This window comes from Medicago sativa, chromosome 7 (genome assembly GCF_051527215.1).
Source record: "Medicago sativa cultivar Bolivia chromosome 7, Bolivia_mono, whole genome shotgun sequence".
NCBI lineage: Eukaryota > Viridiplantae > Streptophyta > Magnoliopsida > Fabales > Fabaceae > Medicago > Medicago sativa.
In genome coordinates, this window is record NC_140755.1 from 49851924 (window position 1) to 49876865 (window position 24942).

Genomic DNA, 24942 nt, shown 5'->3' on the forward strand with positions numbered 1-24942 from the left:
AATTTGTCCATGCTTGGTAAGCAAAGTTGGAAACTCCTTTCAGACTCGTCTTCTCTACTTACCCGAATCCTCAAAGCTAAATATTTCCCGCGAAGGGATTTCTTGAATGCCCCTCTCGGTCATAATCCAAGCTATACATGGAGAAGTCTTTGGAGTACTCAACATTTACTTACCTTAGGCCATAGATGGAAAATTGGAGATGGTTCTAAAATCAAAGTGTGGAGCATGCCTTGGGTGCGTGACCTTCCGTCCCTTAAGCCATCCACTCCTCCTCCACATAATTATGAGGACTTAACTGTTAATTATCTGATGCTACCGGATCTATCTTCTTGGAACCATGGCCTCGTTCATTCTTTATTTAATCCCGGTGATGCTGCTGCAATTTTATCTACACCACTCTTTAATAGACGAAGTGAAGACTCATGTATATGGAAGGCTACGGTCGATGGATCTTACTCAGTTAAATCGGCTTATCGCATTTGCATCGACCTCCTTAGTGATTCTTTACCGCTGCCCAACTCGATACAATGGCAGCTCCTTTGGCACCTCCATGTTCCCCCAAGAGTCCGGGCCTTCCTATGGCGTGCAGCTCATCATTGTCTTCCTACACGAGATAATCTTTCCAAGCGAGGCGTCCCTTGTTCCGAAACCTGTGTATCATGCGATCTCCTAGCTGAATCTCACATGCACTTATTCTTTGTCTGTCATAAAGCAATGGCTTGCTGGAACCTCCTTGGCATAGGTGGCATTATTCAAGAGTTACTACACAGGGCAGATTCTTTCCAACAAATGCTTTTTGACTTATTTAGCAAACTCCAGGATCAACAAAGGCAACTAGTAGCTATGACCCTTTGGAGTTTGTGGAGGAGTCGCAACCTGTTACTTTGGGATGACAACGACACTACTCCAATTCTCACTGTCACTCGTGCCCAGGACGCTCTTCATGAATGGAGTTGTGTTCAAAAAGCAAAGCACCCGGCGCATCATGATGATCAACCCCCTACATGGGAAAAGCCTCCCCATGGCTCAATCAAGTGTAATGTTGATGCGGCTCTTCTCAATGGCAACTCGGTAATGTGCTATGGCTTTTGCTTTCGAGACTCTTCCGGCCATCTTCTCTTTGGTAAGTCTGATTTCAAAATCTTGTCGACCACCGTCCTAGAAGCTGAGGCTATAGGTTTTTTGGAATCCCTCAGAATGGCAATCTCCAAAGACCTACGCAATGTTGCTTTTGAAACAGATAGCAAACTTTTGGTTGATTTACTAGGAAATACTAATCATCCACTCAATGAAATTGGTGATTTAGTTTCGGAATGTAAAACTCTCTTGATAAGTAACCCCGACTATGTAGTGTCGTTTGTTAGGAGGCAAGCAAATAGTGTGGCTCATAACATTGCTAGAGCTGCTCTATCTAATCCTAGCCCCCATGTCTTTTATGATGTTCCTACTAGCTTGTACTCTCTGTTTATGAATGAAATGCAGTAAGTTTGCCTTTGCTCAAAAAAAAAAAAAAGTAGTTTTTCTTAGAAAAATATTTCTACAACATACATCGATCATATTTAATGTATAACCCTACTATTTAACTTTTTGTTGATTTCCCTAAAAAAAATTTTTTTTTTGTTGAATTCTCAGTTTATTAGAAATTCAAACAAGGGTTAATATTTCCTGATTCACCAAACAAGTATAAAATTATACTAGAACTTTTACCCGTGCTACCGCCCGGGTCATAAAAAATGGAGAAGTTAATATATTGTGATATGATCCATTACATAGATAATAAAAGAATTAAGAACATACAATGATTGTTCACACATTTTGGAAAATCTCTTTATACACTACATTTGAAGTGGTGTTAATACAGTCCTCATTGTCATCTGTTAATAATATTTTTAGTACATTATAAATGTAGTAGACAAAAACAAAATTTTATAATACAATCCCAACTTATAATTTTAATGTCATAATTTTAAATAGAACTATAAAAACAGATTGTGCAATTGATTCAAAATATTTTTAGCGACATTAAGCAGCAATCCATAATTTTTTAACGAAAGAGATTTTGGCAAAAACACCACACAAATTATAAATTATTGAAACAAAGCAAATGTATTCTCATTCCTATCAGTTCTGTATGTAAGTTTAAAATATCTGTCATGATTCTATATTTATGTCATTTATATTGTGTGCTTAGTTTTAATGATAATTTTCCTTGGAAGTTATCATACGTCAACTATACTACTGTAAATCATCCTACCACTGTTTGTTATAGTAATATGTTTAACTCCCAAAAACAACTAACATAATTATGGCCGAATAAATTAGATTGATGGTAAGTTGAATAACTTATACATAAACTATATAAGAATAGAAGAACGAAAAAATCCAAAACAATTAGATAATACAGAAACAAATTTGCATAAATGGTAAATCCCTTCCTAGTAGTAAAATTTGTTGCTTGTTAAAATATTTGAGGGATGTAACAAAACATAAAAATAACAAAACCTAAAAAAATTAGGGTTAGTATTGCAGACTTAACAAAATTAATAAATAAGGATAAAAATATATTTGAGGGATGTAACAAAACGTAAAAATAACAAAACCTAAAAAATTAAGGTTAGTAGTAGGAGGGAAAATATTAGGTTTAGTTGCTACATACTTAACAAAATTAATAAATAAGGATTTGAATTTTCTATTTATAAAGCCGCAACTTGGTCCCCTAGTCTTGGAAAATACTATAATAAAGTCTTTTTTCCTTCTAATTAAAGGCTCACATAACCTTACTTGATTCATTTAAGACCACATGGTTAATAAATTGTGACTTGGATTTACTGTGGTCAGGCATCTTTGGTCATTTGATCTTGATCGAACATCGCATGATCGATGATGCATAACCGGAGGGACTTAATGACCGCAACAATTCAGGTCCTATGAAATAATTAAATATGGTTCCCTAAAAAAACAATTAAACACATTTCAAAAAAAAATCATTCAGATTAAACAATTAAATATGGTTCCTTAAAAAACCAATTAAATAAGGTGAATTCTTACCATGAATTTTTATTTTTTTGGTGGTGTCCGGAGTTCGAACCCCAAACCTTGCATATATTATGCATTGTCCTTACCAACTGAGCTAAGCTCACGGGAACTTACCATGAATTTTGATTAAAACTAACAAGAAAATTTTATTTTATTTTTAAATAACATAATATAATAATACTATAAAATACAACATAATTGGATGAATTTGAGAGGTACCAAAGAGTTACCAAACACCCCCTAAAAAATGAGATACCAAAAACATTCTAATTAATTATAATTAGTTTTTTTTAGACAAAAGGAAAATTAAAATAAATAAAAAGAGAGAGATACAAAGACTGCGAGACATGAAACCTGACCCACATACAACCCAAAAGAGGATACATCGATATAAAATGGACCTAGTGGATCAACCCTAATCTATCATAACAAAAATCTACTAATTATGGCACAACCCAAAGAACCCACATAGAGGCGCAAAACCATGTTACAAAAAATATGAGAAGTAAACATCTACCAATAATAGTTAGGGTTTAAAAACGACGAATTAATCGATCGTCAACACGAAAATTCAAGTGCCAACAGCTCCCTGAACAAATCAGCAAAAATAAAAGCTCATTTGAGCATCAATACAGAGTGTAAGCAGACAAGATGATTTGAAATCTACAGATCACAACAAACTTGGAAACATCAGAGTTGAAGCAGTCAGGCCACCAAACACATCATGATTCAAACATACGCGTAGGAACTCAGATCGTGGATGAGTCCAATACGTTAGTAATCAGAACCTTTCGGGTTAACAAAATCGTAACCTTTCAGGTTTTAAAAACCAAACCACATCAAAAAGAGGCCAAAAGTCTTGAACCACCCAGTCTCTGATCACGAACATCACGAACAAAAAACGAAAAATATACCAGACGTCGATGAAGAACATCCGGTAACACACTCCACCAGCAACCCAAACAAACACCAACCATCAGCCACGACAACTCCACCTACCAACCAACCTTCGACGCGAACAAGAACCAGCACCAAAAGAAGGCGCACCAACTCAAACTTGAAAACACAAAACCAAGAAGCCGGATACCCATTACAACGGTGAAATCAGGCTCCTTCACCACAAGTACAAAATGAAACGAACAAAAAGTCCAAAAAACTAGATCTGGCTTCAAACAATCAAAACCATAAACCTCCTAATATGTCCGACCAAGCCATCACGTTCCTATTAACGACGACGAGCCACTGGAACGGCGACGGAAAAGGGTTAACACATGTGGATCTACCGCCACCAGAAGGAAAGATAGAGAAACTAGGGGTGTTCAAAACCGAACCAATCCAATAGAAAAACCGCAAATCGAACCAATCCAAACCGAAACCGCAAAAAACCGCATTTGGTTCAGATGTATTCGGATCAATTTTTTACTCAACCGCATGGTTTGGTTCGGTTTGCGGTTTTGATTTTACCAACCGAACCAAAGCAAACCAAACCGCAATATAAGAAAAACACTAATTAAATATATATCAATTGGACCAATACTCATAGAAACAGAATGGAAACTTTAATAAAATGATATATTTTTTCTCTTGTTAAGTTTCTTCTTTGTTTTTTCTTTTAAAAATGTATTTATGTACTACTTGAACTCTTAGAGAATGATAAAAAATTTAGTCTTTTGTATTTCTTAAAAAATATGTTACTTTTTGTCCGCGTTTAAATTTGGTCTACGTAGTTGGGAACATTGTTAGATGAAAATAAAATTGTGATTTTGGATGAAATTTAAAACAAAACCGAAAGTATGTTGCGTTTTAACTTTTTAATTTGATTTTAATGTTGGAAACAAAAACAAAATTATTGTCTATAAAAACCGCACCAACTGATCCAATCCAAACCGCATTGGTTTAGTTTGGTTTGGTTCGGATTTTATTTTAAAAGTCAACCGAACCAAACCAAACCGCATACTTATTTATCTTGTGGTTTGGATGACTTTTAACCTCAAAACCGAACCAAATCGCACCGCGAACACCCATAACAGAAACCCCATTAGAAAAGGTACGGTGCTGCGGAGGAACGAGACCCTCGTCGCACCACCATCGATTGATGCTACATAGCGGTAGCGGGTTTGGATTTTGGAAGATAATTATAGTTGACCAAACCTCGATTAAAAAAAAAAAACCAAAGTAACATACAAAATATATAATCCGAAACTCAATTGTTAAAATTCAGAAATAAATTCTCCTTCAAAAAAAAATTCAGAAATAAATTCAGACACATTTACAATTTGCCTACGTTCACACACATATGTGTTTGTTTTAAGTTATATTTGTTGATTCTAGGGAATAAAATGATAGGAATATAGATGCCTATGTTTGTTACAAGTTTATTAAATTTTATTCCCGGCTATAAAATGTTCCTGGGAATAGAAAAGTTTTCCCAAGAAAAAGGGTGGGAATAAAGTTCCTATGGAGATGAGAATAAATTCATAAATAGTTACCTATTATAATCCCTATTTTCATGGTTCCTAGGAATATTATAAAGTTAACCAAACATATTTTTCTCAAATACCTTGGAATAAAATTCTCATCTTTATATTCCAAGGAATGTTATTCCTAGGAATAAATTTGGTAAACTTGAAACAAACACACATTTAACTAAAATTAATCTTTCCATAAAAAAAACTAAAAAAAAATCTTAAATATCACCTAAAAAATATTAAATATACATTCAAATCAATAATAAAAAAAGAAAGAATCTATTTACTCATTTATTGTATTGCTAAAAAATACGAGTAAATAAATAAAATAAGGAGTGAATATTGGAAGAAGATCTTGGAGTAATATTTAGTTTGATCGATTCTTCTTATAGTTGGCGCTATTATTGCACTTTACATATTTAGCATTCTCTTCACTTTCTCACTTTTTTCTCTCTCTACTTCTTCCATACGTTTTCTATCGATCTCTCTTTCTCTTCACCAACGTGTGATTCTTTTTCCTTTGTGAACTTTTTTATTCAGTATATATATCTTCAAACCCTTTTCATTATAACCCTAACACAGACAAAGAGACATTAAAAACCCTAACACAGACAAAGAGACATTAAAAGAATACAAGTTGTTTCTTGTTCTTGTTTATTTTATTTTTTTGTTGTTTGTGATGGCTGGTTTTTCTAGTAAGAATGTTCCGTTATTTGGTGTTTCTAGCAGAACTCGTAGCAAGAATGTTCCGTTGTTTGGTTCTCTTTTACTTGGTGGTTCATCAAAGCGGAGAAAGAGTGATGAAGAAGATAAGGGCCTGGAATATGTTTCTGGTTCTAAAAGAAGAAAGATGAACGAAGAGCCTTTTGTTGTTCCTGCAGATGCTGAGGTAGTTTCCATCGATGATGATGAATATGAAGATGTTGGTCAAGAAGGGTTGGAGCATAGTGATGAGAAGATGTCTGAGGGTGGTGTTGCAAGTGGAGGAAGTGGTGATTTTGATGCTGAAATTGCAAAGTTTGTTGATGAAAAGTGTGATAGGGCACAAGATAACCCGATTCCGATAAGTTCAGATGAGTATGGTGAAAGTGATGAAGAACTCTCTGTTGATTCTGATGCTAATAATGAAGAAGAAGAAAAAGAAAACGAAGATTATGTTGTCAAAGAGGGAGTAAAAAGTGATGAAAGTGAGGGAACTGGTAGGTTTTCTGATAAAGGTGAAAAGGTTATAATTGATTTGGATGATTCTGAAGAGAGTGAGGAGGATGAGGAGGATTCTGACGAGAGTGAAGCAAATGATTCTAGTGATGAGGATTTTGTAGTTGATGAGCCAAATGAGATTTCAGACAATGATGACAATGACTGTTCTTCTAGCTCCTCTTATGTTGATGATGATGATGATGCTGAGGAGGAGGAGAAGAAGAAAGAGGGTTATAGGAAAGATTTCAATGTGGTGGAAGAATTAGTAAGAAAGGTGAAGAGTAAAAAAAGTGGAATTTCTGAGAGCAATAATGGGGAGGTAAATGTTGAGAATAGTTCATCTTATGGTAATGATGATGAGGAGATGGTGAGAAAGGGGAGGGATAAGAAAAGTGGAATTTCTGAGAGGAAATGTGAGGAGGTAGAGAATGAGAATAGACCATCTTCCACAAATACTGATAAGTTGGATCATGCAGATCATGCTAGTGTTTCCTCTAGTACCTATGTGAAAAAGGGTTCTTCTTCTAAACTGAATGGAGTATCAAAGACATTGAAAGCAAAGAGTGTTGATGTGAAAGTGAAAAACGTCTCCGATGAAAGTGTGAATGTTGGAGCGAATGCCAAATCAAAAGATAATGTTGGTGATTCTGATCAAGGAAAAGATCAATATGTTGGTTTAGATGTTGGCGGAGTTTCTTCGGTTCAAACAAAGCAAGAGAATGAAGTGCTATGGGATGAATTGGATGAAGCCCTTAGAGAATCAGAAGCGGTATCTAAGGTAAACCTCCTCTTTAAGCACATTGAAATTGAACTTTGCATATTAATTTTAATTTGTGAACTATAGGACTGGTGCTTAAGCTGATTTTGAACTTAAATTATTCATTTGTTTAAACTTCTGTTATTCTTCTTCATACCAGAATGAAATGTCAGAGGGGAAAATAGCAAAAAGTGTAAATGTTGCCAAAGCCAAATTCAAATCCAAAGTCAAACCTAAGAAATATGAGGAGGTAGAGAAGGAGTTGGAGCATGCAGACCATGCTAGTGTTTCCTCCTGTACCATTGAGAAGAAGGGTAGTTCTTCTTCTAAACCGAATGGAGTATCAGAGACACTGAAACCAAAGAGTGTAGAAGGGAAAGTGAAAAATCTCTTTGATGAAAGTGTGAATATAAGAGTAAATGCCAAATCAAAAAACAAATCCAAAGAAAATGTTGGTGATTCTGATCGCGGAAAAGATCAATTTGTTAAAGGAGGCTTAAATGTTGGAGGAGTTTCTTTAGTTCAAAAAGAGAAAGAAGAGATGAAGGAATCAGATAAACAGAAAACAATGGAGAACAAAAGAAGGGATTATAAAGGTAGAGCTAACATCTGTAATGGTGAGATGAAGGAATCTATTGATAACAATGGATTAAATCAGGGCGTCAGAAGCACACATTTTATGCGGAAGGAGTTGCGTTCACTCGAACTCCTTGTTAAATGCTATTGGGAAAGAAAGAATACCATGAACAATGATTCAATTGTGTTGGAGGTCAACGACGATGGTGTTGGTCAGCAAGATACACGGCCACCACCAGTCTCTGTGGAGACACCTTGTGAACGGATATGGAGCCTTAAAAAGGTAGAAAAAGTTCAAAAGACCAAGGAGGAAGAGGAGGAGGAATTGTTATGGGATGAATTTGATACAGTCCGTAGAGAATCTGACGCTGAATCCATGGTAATCCTTCTCTATAAGAACATTTAAATTTGAACTTAAGCTGATTTTGATTTTTAATTTAAATTGTTTATATGTTTAAACTTTGGTGATCTAAATGATATTTATAAGATTCTGAATGAGATTTGTAAGGAGAAATCAGTGACATAGTGTGTTACTATCTGCAGATTGGAAATTTAGGAGAAAACGGAGGTTCATCATCCCGCTGTGAACATGATACTTTTCTCGACGAAGAGATTGGTCTATTTTGCAAATTGTGTCATGAGGTTGTTACTGAGATCAAATATATCTCACCACCTGTGGTAAGCACTGTTTCATGTTTATTTATGTAAAATAACTTAGTTAATTTTTTAATTTTGATCTTGATAGTGAAATTTGAAAATGTGCTATTGTTCCGCAATAGGCGGCGATTCAATACGAAGTGTTGTCTAATTGTGGCTAAAGTGGCGTTATTTTGAACATACCGCTATATTTTGTGATCCTCGATCGACAAACTGATTCACATTATTTTTTTTCATTCTCAATACATGTTAAAACTGAAGAGAAAGGACTAATTGCTGTGATATCCATGCTTGGTATTATTAAAAGGTATTGATTTTTTTGCATACTTTTTTTGTACATGACACAGGATGATAGATGTCCCAATGAAGGTTCAGGAAAGAGGGCTTCATTTGATGATTCAGTAAATGCCTCACTCTTTGATGGCTCTCAGTTCAATGTTTCCGATGGTGATTCAGATGCTAATTTGTTTCTTGAAGGCACAGTTTGGGACCTAATTCCGGATGTGAAAGAAAAATTATATCCTCATCAACAAGAAGGATTTGAATTCATTTGGAAAAACTTGGCAGGAAACATTGAGCTTCAAAAGTTAAAGAATGCCGATCCTCGAAGGGAAGGTGGCTGCATTATTTCACATGCTCCTGGAACTGGTAAGACAAGGTTGACAATAGAGTTTCTCAAGGCATATTTGAAAGTTTTTCCGAGATGCTTGCCGATTATTGTTGCACCTGCAAGTTTGTTGCTTACTTGGGAATATGAGTTCAAAAAGTGGGACATAGGCGTTCCATTTCACAATTTGAACAACTCTGAGTTATCTGTTAAAGAGCATGACGATGTTGTTAATGCAAATAATTGGTCTAATACACGGCAAAGTACAGAGGAGACACGGATGATGAAACTGATTTCATGGTTCAAAGACAAGAGCATTCTGGGAATCAGTTACAGTTTGTACGAGAAGATAGCCGGAGGAGGGGAATCTGAAGACGGAGATGGGAAAAAGAGAAAACATGCAAGTGCAGATAAGAGAAAAGAAAACAGTTGTATGAGAAAGGTTTTACTTGAAACTCCTGGTTTGTTGGTTCTAGACGAAGGACATACACCGAGAAATAAGAATAGTCTTATTTGGAAGGTGTTGTCGAAAATTCAAACGCGGAAGCGAATCATCCTTTCTGGAACTCCTTTCCAGAACAATTTCTTGGAACTATACAACACTTTGAGCTTGGTGAGGCCTTCTTTTCATAAAACGATACCGCACGAGCTGAAAAAGTTTTGCCAGAAGCAGGAACATAAAAAAGCACCTAAAGAATGGAGTTGGGAACCGGTTTTGGGCAACACAACAGGTAATACTTCTGACGATAAGATCAAGCAATTGAAATTGCTTATGGATCCCTTTGTTCATGTTCACAAAGGCGCGATCCTACAAAAGAAGCTTCCTGGGTTAAGAGATTGTGTGCTGTGTTTGAAGCCGGACAGTTTTCATAAGCAAATTCTTGAGAGTTTTAAAAGTTCTCAAAACTCATTCATCTTTGAGAATAAGCAGACACTGGCGTCAATCCATCCGTCTCTTCTCCTCGAGTGCAAACTTTTAGAAGAAGAAGAATCTTTTGTTGACAAGGACCGTCTAGAAAAGCTTAGATTGGACCACAATGCAGGCGTCAAAACGAAGTTTCTGGTGGAGTTTGTTAGTCTTTGTGCTGCTCATAATGAGAAAGTTCTTGTGTTCAGCCAATTCCTCGATCCTTTACGCTTAATTATAGACCAATTAAACTCTGCTCTTAAATGGACTGAGGGGAAGGAAATTCTCTACATGTCTGGAGAGGTTAAGGACAGGCAATCCTTAATCCATAACTTCAATGATGAAAACAGCCAATCGAAGATTCTTCTTGCATCAACGAGAGCTTGTTCCGAGGGAATCAGCTTAGTTGGAGCTTCTAGGGTTGTACTACTCGATGTCGAATGGAATCCTTCAGTTGAAAAACAGGCCGTCAGCCGTGCTTATCGAATTGGACAGAAGAAGGTTGTTTACACATATCATCTGCTCACTCAAGGGACTAAAGAGTGTGATAAATATTGCAAACAGGCGGAAAAGCACCGGTTGTCTGAACTAGTTTTTTCGGCTAAAAATGCCGATAATCATAATGAGCCGAAGAACTGTGCGGCAGACATTGAAGATAGAATTCTTGATCTAATGATTCGGCACGAAAATCTCAAAGACATGTTTGTTGAGTGTGTGGTACAGCCGAAGGAGCGAGAATTTGAGAGTTTTGACTATTGATTATGATGAATGTATAGGCCTAGGACTAACTTCAGAGCTAAGATAATTTCTAGTGGATTAGATTCAATTAGGAGTTTTGTTCTTATTTTTTGTTAGTACTTAAGATGAATCAGTGATTTTTTTTGTAAGTACTTATGATGATGAATCAGTTATTTATTTTGATCATTATTGTCATTGATTTATTATTGAAACAAAAAATACAGTTGACCTAATTGCTATCATTTTTATTATTTTTAACTGTAACTAATTTGTTTTATTTAGTTCATGCTTCTAATGTAACTCTTTATTTGGTTTTACATATTTTTAACATTGATCTCTTTGAAAAATTTAAAGCAGGCTTGTTAAATTGAACAAAACATATTTCATAAGTTAACAGATTAAAGGTGGTTTAGGAGGTGTGACTTGGGACTTGGTTGGTTCATATAAATATTGTCGTTGTTACTAATTTACATTTGTTATAGTTTCAATTTCTGAAAATTAGTTCTAGTTTAATTGAAAAATTCTATACTATAGTTTACACTTTGATGAAAGGAAATTAATTAATAGTTACAGAACTATTATTACTAAACAATTTGCATCATTGAATAATTATAAGTTTATTTAAATTTAACACTAACACATTATAATTGCTCCAGGTCTGTTAAACTTCAAGGCTGCAAAAATGCAAATACTAATGAATTTTAAATTTGTAACATGTGGCAGCTTTCTTTGTTCTTAATTCAAATATGTTATTTTCGAATTTAAAAATATACCGAACGAAATTATCGGGGTGAGTCACAACCAGGTCGCTTTCTTTAATACGTTTCGCGGCACTACCCTAGTTTGTGCAAGGTAGACTAACAACCGCGCCGCCTCCAGGATAAAACAGCCCAGATCATTGTTACGATTACGTACTGCACAGTATGTAATCGCTCGAGAATTACACCTCAGAATATGGTTTAATCATTTGATTAAAGCCACTCGATACGGTACGTAACCGCTTTAATCGAAACCGAAAGGGACAGAAAGGAGTAGAAGCAGAAGAATGACTCGTTAACACAAGTCGGAGGGAGAAGAGAGGAAAAGCACAGGAAGCATCGACTGTGAATTTCGGTGTGAAGAATGAATGGGGCGAGCTCTCCTTTTATAGGGAGAATTTGTAACAAAAAACGAGTGACTTGGGGATTAAGTCTGCTTAATCCTTAAGCAAACGCGTTTTGTTTCTTAATTGGATATATCCGAAAGTTTCTGGATACGCGTTTTGGATCGGGTCGGATCGTAACAAATTTATTTGTTACGCGTAGCGCTTACGGATAATGATTAAATTAATTAATTAATTAATTTAACATTTTCAAGTGACAAAAAAATATATATATTATTTTTGACCCACCCACGACCCAAGCCCAAGCCCGACCCGGTCGGTCGGACGGACGGCGGCGTCGTCGTGGGTACCCCAAGGGCACACCCTTGGAGGTCACTCTACCCTTATATAAACACGTTCTAGTTGGTGTGGCTCACCAATGTGGGACATTTTTAAGTCACACACTCACACTAGTTCTTACATTGTGTTTTCCTATCCAATTTTCTCACTAGATTCAACTAGTGTTCCAACAATCCCCCACTTGACTTCAAAATAGTTTCGAGAAATAACGTAAACGTTTTCATAAGATTTGCTATTAAACAAAGGTGTCGCCAACAACTTGAACCTTTGCATAGTGGAAGGTATTCTGATTTAACAAGAGTTGCTTACAGCATTGAACTCTATCTCAGACATAGAATCCACACACAAACCCTTTCTTAGGTGTATTCTAAAAGCCCGTGTGTTTTAAGGCCATGCACATGTATCCCGGTTTTAACGAATGCTCTAGGAATTCTTCCTCAAAATTCCATACGACCGGCCTAAGTTCCACATTCATATAGGTGAGTCTATCAAGGGTACTCCTGTAGCTATGTACCCTACTCAACATAGAGTATAGATCTCATTAAGAGTTGCTATTAACTCATCCTTCTTTCACTGCAGGATCATGCTTTCTATAGCATGTTCTATCACTTCATGACTTGTTATTACCCATTGAACCTAAATCTTGGGATCTCCAGTCATGTAGGTCGGGTTACCATCACTTAGTGACCAATAGGCATTAGTCCCATCCTACTGGATGTTTCTCGGACTTTCTCTCTATTTAGTCCTTTCGTCAAAGGATCAGCTAAGTTTTCATTAGTACATACAAAATCAACTCTAACCGCTCCATTAGAGATACACTCTCTAATTGTGCTATGTTTTCGCCTTATCTGTCGTCTCTTACCATTGTAATAACGATTCTTAATCTTTGCAATAGCCGCGGTACTATGACAATGAATTAACACAGCAGATAACGGTTTTTCCCATAAAGGAATCTCAGCTAGCAAGGATCTTAGCCAACTTGCTTCTTCACTAGCAGTAGCTAGTGCTATCATCTCATATTCCATTGTGGACTGAGCCAGAATAGTCTGTTTCTTAGACTTCCAAGAAACAGCTCCTCCAGCTATGCTAAATATATAGCCGCTGGTCGCTTTGGAATCATCCGACAAGGTGTTCCAATCTGCATCACTGTACCCTTCAAGTACAACAGGATCTTTTTGATAATGCAGTTCTAATGTCATAGTCCCTTTCAGGTATCTCATGACTCTCTCAATAGCATGCCAATGCTCCTTGCTTGGCCTACTTGTGAATCTGCATAAGAGTCCCACGACATAGGCAATGTCGGGTCTAGTACAATCAATGGCATATCTGAGACTGCCAATGATGCTCGCATATTCAGTTTGTCTAACACCAACTCCAGTGTCCTTAAAAAGTTTTACACTTGGATCATAAGGTGTGCTTGCAGGTTTACAATCAAAATAGTTATATTTCCTTAAGATCTTCTCAACGTAGTGAGATTGATCCAAGGAAATTCCTTTATCTGATCTAGTAATCTTGATGCCAAGAATTAAGTCAGCTTCTCCTAGGTCCTTCATATCAAAGTTGTTACTCAACTGTGATTTCACAGAATTTATGGCAGGAATGTTTAACCCAAATATGAGTAGGTCGTCTACATATAGACATATGATTATGCAAATGTTTTTATCATACTTGTAATAAATACATTTGTCACTGTCATTCACTTTGAACTCATTCGAAATCATTAAGTTGTCAAACTTTTCATGCCATTGCTTAGGGGCTTGTTTTCGACTATACAGAGATTTGTCTAACTTACAGACCTTGCTTTCCTGTCCATGAACTACAAAACCTTCAGGTTGTTCCATATAAATTTCTTCTTCTAGCTCACCATTCAAAAAAGCAGTTTTCACATTTATTTGGTGTACAATTAAGTTATAAACAGCAGCTAGGGAAATTAGTACCCTTATGGATGTGATTCGAGTAACTGGTGAGTAAGTATCGAAAAAATCTATATTTTCTCTTTGTCTGAAGCCTTTGGCTACAAGGCGTGCCTTGTATTTATCAACAATTCCATTCGGTTTCAGTTTCTTTTTCAAAATCCATTTACAACCTATTGGTTTGCATCCTGGAGGCAGTTCAGTCAAGTGCTATGTTTTGTTGGACTGTAGAGAATCCATTTCATCATTTATGGCTTCTTGCCATAAGTCAGCATCCAAGGAAGACAAAGCTTCCTTGAGATTTGATGGATCCTCTTCTAATGTATTGACCACATATCCAGGTCCATACTCTTTAGCAGTTCTTGCTCTCTTACTTCTTCGAAGTTCTGTAAGATCAGTTATGATGTTTTCATCACTATTTTTGATTACTGGATTGTGATCAGGTATAGTGTTCATATTTGCGCCCCCACTATTGCCCCCACTATCTCTTGATAGAAAGGGAAATTTCGTTTCATAGAAATCAGCGTCATTTGATTCTATGATCACTTTAGCTTTAAGGTCATAAAACCTATATGCTTTACTGTTTAAGGCATACCCAATGAATACACATTCATAGGCTCTACTGGCTAGTTTGACTCTCTTGGGATTAGGAATCCTAACATAGGCTAAACAGCCCCATGTTCGAATATAAGACAAATTTGGTTGTCTTTTCTTCAAAATTTCATAAGGAGAAATTTTGTTCTTACTTTTAGGTACTCTATTTAGCACGTAGTTAACAGTCAATAAAATTTCCCCCAACCAATGAGGCGCTGCACCGGAATTAAGCATGATTGCAACTACTAACTCGGTAAAGGTTCTATTTTTTCTTTCCGCTTAACCGTTCATTTCAGGAGAGTAAGGTGCAGTAGTATCATGAATTATTCCGAGCTCTTTATAATACTCATTGGATGTGTGTGATAAGTATCTGGTGCCTCTGTCACTACGATAACGCTTGATTCTTTTATTGAATTGATTTTCAATTTCTTTAACAAATATTTTAAACATATCAACCGCATCACTTTTGTTTTTCATTAAATACACATAAGTGTAATCAGAGCAATAATCGATAAAAGTTATAAAGTATCTTTGTCCGTTTCTAGTCAAGTTACCATCAAGTTCGCATATGTCAGAATGTATTAATTCAAATGGTTCGGTTTCTCTTGTTACAGATTTATACGATTCTTTTGTTATTTTTGCTTGACTACAAAATTGACATTTTTCAAATTCATTCGAAGATAACTTAGGAATTAAACCGAGACCGCTCATATTAGAAATGATTCGTTTGTTAACGTGACAAAGTCGTGCATGCCAAATATTAAAATCACACAACATATAAGCAGAAGAAGAAAATTTATTCATGATATTCAATTTAAACATACCGTCAGTAGCATACCCTTTCCCAACAAAAACCCCATCCTTAGTAATAGAGTACATATCAGATGCTATGATCTGTTCAAAACCAGCCTTATTCAATAAAAAACCAGAAACTAAATTCTTCCTAATTCTAGGAGTGTGCACCACATCCTTCAATATGAGAGTCTTCCCGGAGGTGAATTTCAGCTCCACATCTCCCATTCCATCAACTTCAGTGGTGTGGGAATCTCCCAGCAACACCTTCTGATCCTCAGCAGCAGTGTATGTCTTGAACATAGCACGGTTATAACAGACATTTCGAGAGGCGCCAGTGTCTATCCACCAACCATCAGATCCACCCACCATGTTGATTTCAGTTATCATTGCAGTATACGGCTGCTCCTCATTTGTTGTCAAGTGAGCCTGAGCTTGAGCCGGTCTAGTGGATGGGTTTCTACACTTTCGTGCCATATGACCTGGTTGTCCGCAATTGTAGCAATTAAACGGTTGAGCAGGGTCATTCTTTGGTGGTTGTGCTCTTGGGACCTTTTGTGGGTTCCCATTATTATTCCGATTGGAATTCTTATTTGCAAGGCAGATCTGATTCTTAAATTATTTGCCAGTAGGCTTCAGAACAGCACCCACAGATTTCTTTTTAGTGTTGTTGTTCAAGACAGCAAACACCTCCTCATTCAGCTCTTGTTTTCTTGCCTCTTCTTCAATACGAAGTCGAGTAATCAGACTTTCAAAAAAAAACTCCTTAGTCTTATGCCTACGGGCATTCTTGAAGTCCTTCCAAGCAGGGGGCAGTTTATCAATTATCACAGCAATTTGAAACTGCTCAGGTAATTGAATCCCTTCAACAAAAATCTCATGAGCTATATTCTGAAGCTCCTGAGATTTTTCTTCGACAGATTTCTCGTCGTTCATCTTATAGTTCAGGTACCGGCTCACAACAAATTTTTTCGAGCTAGCCTCTTCAGTGTTATATTTATTCTGAAGAGCATCCCAAACATCCTTAGCTGTCTTATGAATAAGATGCAGATAATATAGATGATCCGCAAGACAGTTCAAAATGTACTTCTTGCACAGGTAATCATTTTCTTGCTAGATGAGTATATCCTTTTCAGCCTGTTTCACCTTTTCAGAATGTTCGGCAGTGAGCCTTTCCAACCGAACATTTGTAGCAGAAACAGAAGCATCTGTAGCCACTGCTGTCTTACCGTTACTAGTCGTTTCCATAGGAACTGACATCGATGGTATCATAGGTATGTTCTCCTTCAAGACGTGGGCAACCTTTTTCGTAGTTAGAAAAAACATCATCTTTGTTTGCCAACGCTTGAAGTTACTACCGTGAAACTTAAACGGTTTGTTGAAATCGATAGCTGTTCTAGATACGGTAATTTCGTTGTAGGTACTCATGTTTTTCAGAAACGTCTTAAAATTGTTGTTTTCGAATTTAAAAATATACCGAACGAAATTACCGGGGTGAGTCACGACCAGGTCGCTTTCTTTAAGACGTTTCACGGCACTACCCTAGTTTGTGCAAGGTAGACTAACAACCGCGCCGCCTCCAGGATAAAACAGCCCAGATCACTGTTACGATTACGTACTGCACAGTATGTAATCGCTCGAGAATTACACTTCAGAATATGGTTTAATCGTTTGATTAAAGCCACTCGATACGGTTCGTAACCGCTCTAATCGAAACCGAAAGGGACATAAAGGAGTAGAAACAGAAGAATGACTCGTTAACACAAGCCCAAGCCCAAGCGTTTTGTTAACATTTTCAAGTGACAAAAAAATATATATATATTATTTTTGACCCACCCACGACCCACGACCCAAGCCCAAGTCCGGCCCGGTCGTCGTCGTCGTCGCGCGTGTGATATATATATATATATATATATATATATATATATATATATATTTTAGTAAGCATTCACCTGTTCACAAAAGTAGGTACCCCAAGGGCACACCCTTGAAGGTCACTCTACCCTTATATAAACACTTTCTAGTTGGTGTGGCTCACCAATGTGAGACATTTTTAAGTCACACACTCACACTAGTTCTTACATTTTGTTTTCCTATCCAATTTTCTCACTAGATTCAACTAGTGTTCCAACAAAATATAAGAAACATATATAACACCACTAACAATTGTATTTGTGGTTAAAAAAAATCCAATCTTAATATTTGTTACATGTTCAAATGAGAGCTGAACTAGATAGGTTTATGGAGTAACAGGAGACAGGCCACTCAAACTTTCAAATGAAGGTGTGTCCTAGTTTACCAGGTTTGTTAGGGCCTCGTTCGTCTCCGGCGGTGGTGAAGTTCGAGAATCGGAACTGTTTGACTTTGGAGAACTTGGATCGTCGAACGCGGTGCTTGAGAGGTGGAGGAACAACTCGCGGCGGTTCTTCTGGGAGTTCCAGCCATTACTTCGGAGAGAGGAGCAGTAGCTGTTAACCGTTGTGGTGGAGGAACGTGTACCTGAAAATGGTTACGGCGGAGATACGCGTAACAGAAAATGGTTTTGGTGGAGGATCGTTGGACCATGGAAGTTAGCGAATGATCCCCTCCTTCTAGCGCCAAACGATCTGTCCGGTGAGAACGGTTGAGTGGTAACGAGGGCAGAGAATGCTCTGGTGTGACGGTAACGGCTTCCAGTACGGCGGCGATGAGTCTTCGCGGTGGAACGAAAGGTGCCTGCAGGCACGTTAGCACTCTAACGCTCAAGTCAGTAATGGAACTGAGAAAGAGTGTGTAAGAAGTGTTGTGAAAAGTGATGTGTCCCTTGAAGGTGAATCAAGTTCACCCTTAAATAGGCGTGTGTTGGCCATAACCGTCTCCGAGTTATGCGGCGTGTGATTAGGGACGGAGCAGGACACATGTAGGGTGATCTTTGCGCGAGGGCACGCTCCTATGTGGCACGGTGCATGCGAGTTGGCGTGCTCCTTCAGACGTGGAGCCTTAAGGCGGTGCAAGTTTGACCACGTGTCATTGTGTGATTGGTATTTTGAACATATAACTTAACAAATAGCTTAACAAAACTCTTAAGATATTGTTTTCTGTTTAATATCTTTCAAATTGTATTTTGAACATAGTTCTGTTTTCTGTTTTAGACAAAATAGATTTAAATTTTAAAATAGTAAACGCAATTTAAAACTCACTCTTTCTTGAATTTTTTAGTACCCTCATTATACACTATAACAATATCAAATCATATTTTATTTATTACATACATAAAGAATAATTCATATACTAAAAGTTCACATATTCTTCTATTTCAGTTTTAGCAATTTTGAATATGTGTTGTTTTTACCAATTTAATAATTGGATATCTCTTTTTTTTTTTTGAAAAGAAAGATAAAAATTACATTTGAACTTAACTATTAAAATATTCTTATAGGTGGTAGGGTTGAAAAAAAAAGTGTGATATGTGTGGATTGCATGCCACGGTAATAGCTAAAAATATACGAGATAAGGAGACACTATAAATAAAGGAAACAAAACAAAATTGATGACTTGTGGAATATCCAACATAAGGAATAGTGTACAATTATTTTGCTAGTGCAATAACTCATTAGTGTCAATATTATTTAATACAATTTACACTCAAATTTACACAAAAGCCTTTACGGCACCTAACATTATTATTTGTGATTCGTGGACAATCTTTATCAATAACACAAGGAGGAGCTATATTGAAATATTTAGAATCATATACTGTCAGGACAAGAAATATGGAAATAAATAGAATCGCAACATAAACAAACTTTAACATTTTAGCCATGTTTTTTCCTTTCTGCATATAAATTATAGGATACGACTTGATCTATTTATAGTGTATAAAATTCATGTTCTCGTAATAAATAAATAATTAGTTTAAGAATTTATGAAGTTTTAAAAACTGTTCATAAAATTAGAATCATTACTAAATGCCTATACAAGTTTGTTGTATTTGTCCCTTCAGAGATAGGAGTTAATATCATAACTTGATAATCATAATAATTGAATATTACTAACTAACTTATCATTAATTTTTTAACCTTTCGTGATAGTAAAGGGTGAAATTATTTTTTTAGACAATTGTAAGGTTTGTTAGAACCACGCAAATTAAAAGAACAATATATTTGTATTATGTTTTAAAGATAATGATGACAAATTTGGAAAGATCACGAAACCTAATGTAACGCCCTATTTCTATTAAAGCGATAAAACACGCGAATAAAACATTTATTCAAGAAATAGACGCTATGTCTTCAACAACAATCCAACAACATGCATTTATAAAAATTCTCAACAGTCGCAGCGTCATAAGATCAACATACATCCATAATAAAATCTCCGAAACCCGACAAATGAGCAAAATCTCCATAACATAAATAAATCCAGAATATCATAAAAGCGACACCTAATCAGAGCCTAATCTAAGACTCTAAAGAACCGATAACGGAGATTAGCTCCCGCTATCCAAGCAATCACCGAGCAACTCACCGAAAGCAAACTAGTCCTGCATTTCGGCTACCCATTCATACAAACAGGTAGGCAGTCAAAACCACTGGGGGTAAGCTTCACATCAATCATAATCAGCATAAACAATTTGACATAAATGAATCAAATCAAGTCTCAAATAATTAACATGAGTAATTAACTTGCATATACGCATTCACACAACAATTCCAAATATCACAAGTATGTATTCATCATACACTTATCATCAACAATCATCATTCAAATGCAACAATTAAGACTCATGCCAATATGATATGCGCCTATACTCGACACATATATGCATGTGGTACCAAATCACCTCAAGGTCGTCACCCATGATGCAACAAAAACATCATATGTAAGATTTCACACCCGTCTTACATTATCACCGAAGTAAAAGAGTAACCCTCCTTTACAACATCAAGACTCAACATGACTATGATGCATGGACATACAAGCAAAGACTCGACAATGCCAAATCACCTCATAAATATTCAACAACAATATAAAGGATAACCTCCATCTATATTGATCGACTTCAAAACCCTCTCTCAAGCTCCTTCTCTCTACCTCTCAAAATGTTTTTATAAAATGAACAAAATGACATTATGTGACCTAATTTCCTCCAAGACTAAGGTTTAAATAGGCTAACTACTATTGGGCTTAACCCTTAATGTCTTAATGGGCTCAACTCACTCATTAACCAACTCAAAATGTTTCTACTCACTTAACGGTAAAAATAATAATAACGATCACTTACCAGTTATAAAATAAATTACTACAACCCACTAGTAACTTAATAAGATAATAATGGCTCTCACTTAAGCATTAAAATAATCCTCACCAAAATTACTAAATTACCCTTACTCACAAAATGACCAAAAATACCCCTGAGTCCAAAATGACTCAAATACCCTTCTAACACCGAATTCTAATAATCCCAACCAAAAATACACACAGAGACAGTTAATCACATATGAGCACATATAAACACATATTAAACAATTAAAAACGACTAAAAATTAAATCTAGCGAAAATCAGGCTGTTACACCTAACAAGGAACAAAGTGTAACACCCTATTTCTATTAAAGCGATAAAATACGCGAATAAAGCATATATTCAAGAAATAGACGCTATGTCTCAATAAAATCTCATAACAACATTGATGCATAAATATATAAGAATATCTCAACAGTCGCAACGGATACAAAACATACATCTCCAAAGATATATATATATATATATATATATATATATATATATATATATATATATATATATATATATATATATATATATATATATGCCATGGTCAATACACATCATCATATAAATTCTCCAAATCCCAACAAGTGGGTCAAATCTCAAAATAAAATAAATCCAACAAAAACATAAAGACACCGACAACCTAATCAGAGTTTATCCTAGACTCTAACACACGATAGCGAAGAAAGCTCCTGCTATCCAAGCAACCACCGAGCAACTAAAACCTGCACAACGTCTACCCATACATACAGACAAGTAGGCGGTCAAAACCACTGGGGGTAAGCTTTACATCAATCATAATCAAAATAAACATACATAAGCATTCAAGGATTCATGCATAACACATATACATAACCATCCCTCATAGAATACTAGCATCACATATCCCCCATTCCATACACCTCAAGCTATCACATTACTAACATATCATAGCAAATATATTCAATCTCTAGTCAAGTCATCGACATAAGCTCATCATTCATCAACATCAATCAATGAAAGGATAACTCACCTTATTTTTCATTTAGCATACTTAACTCAACAAGTTCAATTCATCATTTCAAAGTTATAAGCAAGCAATCATCATTATCAAAGAAATCACCACATCATATGTATATACATATACAATTCTCACCTCATCATTATTATCAAAATAGTTATCATCAAATTATTCACCAAGTATATAAGCACAAACAAGTAAGGCATGCAATTAGAGCATAGCTCAATTATTTACAACCATCAACAAAGTCCACCAATGTACGTACACACCAATCCACATAGATCACAACATTTAACAAATTTCACCAATGCACAAATTCATCAAGTCACATATTCAATTATGACACAATTCATCAACCAATCAATTCCAAACGTCACAAGTATGTATTCATCAAACACACTTATCATCAACAATCATCATTCACATGTAAACCATCAAGACTCATGCCAATTATGCTATGCGCCTAATCCCGACACATATATGCATGTGGTACCAAACTCCTCCAAGGTCGTCACCTCATGATGCAACAAAAACATCATTATCAACGGCTATAGTCAACGGCTATATGGATATAAGTATCCGGTCAACGGCAATATGGATATAACATCCGACACGACATATGATGCATGAACATATGACTCAATCCACCATGCATATGTTCACAATAATTCAACGGCTATAATCAACAGCTATAATCAACGGCTATAATCAACATCAACCATATCATATAGTTCAACAACTCCATACAATTGCTCACAATCCAAGTAAAGGAGAAAATACAACTCATTATGATAAACATCATATTCAACACCTAACAACCATTCACACATCTTCATATAATCATATCAAACTATCCACAAAAGATTTGCCAAGTATTTGGTCTTAAAGATTATTTTCTACAAAGTTCGTCTCTCATTTACAACTTTAAAATAATTGAACAAATAAACCAAGACCAATCAAACAAGATCCAATGCCTCAACTATGTATACACCTAGACCACATATGAGTGTAATAGAGTATACATGTGCGTTTCATCGGCCAACTAAGGCCAAATCAACAAAATCATAGAGTTACGACAAGTTCGTATCGTTTTGCAAAACCAAATCATTTTCAAAACAAAACTAAGTTTGATTCAACAAGACATAGGTTAATTACTCTTAAACATCCCAATAAGACTCTTAGTAGTCAAATTTTGAAGCTTGGAAACAAATCCTAAGTTTTGGGTTGACATGGAAATAGTTATGCTAAGTTTCCTTAAAATTTCTCTAAGACCCACTTGGAGTGTTTTTATCATAACTCAAAATCCACAAAACATTTTCAAGTCAAACCAAAGCCATTGTAAAGCTAACAAAATTGTCTTAAACTTTCATGTTTACACCAAAAGCCAATTCAAAATGAAAAAGGGTGAAAAATGTGAATGTTTCCCAGATTTGCCTGACATAAAATCGGGGGCTGATTTTGACAAATCGGTGGCCGATTTTTGCAGAGTCAAAACTGGAAAAACAGCTCATAAATCGGTGGCCGATTTTGGCAATTCGGTGGCCGATTTTGGGCTTCACAGCAGTTCAAAAATCAGCTTAACATTACGTTTTTCACTTAAGATTCACTCTTAAATCACTAGACTCAAACACAAGACTCCCAAATTAAATCAAAACATTACCTATAATCATAACACTTGTATCACTTATATCACTTATATCACTTCAAATCATCAAGTTCGCATCCAAAATCATAATCAACTCATTTTAATTCAACTCATTAAGAAACAACAACTTGGTCATAATTCATATCCAAACCATGGTATGAGATTATCAACAACAATTAACAACAACCACAACTTATAATCATGTATTCAACCACAAATCAACAACAACATGTCACTACAACTAGAGCACGAATTTCAACAGTTAAGTTCATAATAATCACTTATCTCAATTAAGCACTTATGCAAAGAATTAGGGAAGAAGTTAAACTAAAAGATTATGATTGAAATCTAACCCTCTTACCTTAATTCTTCACAAACCCAAGCTAGTGCTTCACTTTAGCTCCAAATCTTGTAGCTCTACCTCCCTCTAGCTCTCTCTAGCTTTCCTTCTTCAAACCCTTTCTTCTCTTGCTCTTTCTCTCTCTACCTCTTCTCTCAAAATTGTGAAATGATTATGTAAACCCTATTTTTCTGCCAACACTAGTGTTTAAATAGGCTCTATATAATTGGGCTCAACTCACAATGTCTTAATGGGCCTAACCCATTACTAATCTAATTCAAAATGTTACTACTCACTTAACGGTAAAATGTAATAATAACGGTCACTTACCGGTAATAAAACAATTCACTACAGCTCCCTAGTACTTAGTAAAATAACACTAGCTCTCACTAAGCACTAAAAATAATCCTCATCAAATTACTAAATTACCCCTACTCACAAAATGACCAAAATACCCCTGAGTCCAAAATGACTAAAATACCCTTCTAACACCGAATTCTACAATTCCTAACCAAAAATACACACAGAGGCAATTAATCACATATGAGCACATATAACACACATAAATAAATAATAAAACAAATCTAGCGAAAATCGGGTTGTTACACAAAGTAGTAACTTATCGTCTCCACATGAATGTCATCAACTAAGAATCTCACTATACCTATTTCACAACAAGAAAATATGTGATTTGCTATGACGGTTTTTGTAGCTAGAAAAGCAATTAATGGGGTTTAAGGGGTTTCACTTTTAAATTGTGTGCTCAATGCGAGTAGTCGTTTGAAAAAAAGTAAAAGAGTTTGTTTCATAGGTTAGACATCGATTAGGATTATTTGAATCCCCTCTGTCTTCTTTGTAGGATTAATGTAATAGTCAATACCAATTATGATAAAAGTGCTTAATAAACGATGTGTCGATTAAAAACCCATGATTGATTTGTAGAATCGTCTATACGTAACTATGCCTAAATAGAGATGTACAAAGTGAATTATAGAGTGATGA

General features: G+C 35.8%; 2 protein-coding genes across 2 annotated transcripts; one reads left to right on the top strand and one right to left on the bottom strand.

Annotated features, from left to right (window-relative positions):
• The first annotated feature begins 6079 nt into the window (after window positions 1–6079).
• Window positions 6080–11151, top strand: LOC146906455 (SNF2 domain-containing protein CLASSY 3-like). Its single transcript, XM_085722482.1, has 4 exons — window positions 6080–7482; window positions 7622–8416; window positions 8581–8715; window positions 9042–11151. Exons 1-4 carry the CDS (start codon window positions 6184–6186, stop codon window positions 10965–10967), a joined length of 4155 nt encoding a protein of 1384 aa, XP_085578608.1. The 5' UTR covers window positions 6080–6183; the 3' UTR covers window positions 10968–11151.
• Window positions 11152–16304: 5153 nt separating this feature from the next.
• On the bottom strand, window positions 16305–17114 carry LOC146906456 (uncharacterized). The gene is made up of 2 exons (XM_085728833.1): window positions 16833–17114; window positions 16305–16718 (listed from the first exon to the last, which is right to left on the bottom strand). Exons 1-2 carry the CDS (start codon window positions 17112–17114, stop codon window positions 16305–16307), a joined length of 696 nt encoding a protein of 231 aa, XP_085584959.1.
• Between the last annotated feature and the right edge of the window lie 7828 nt (window positions 17115–24942).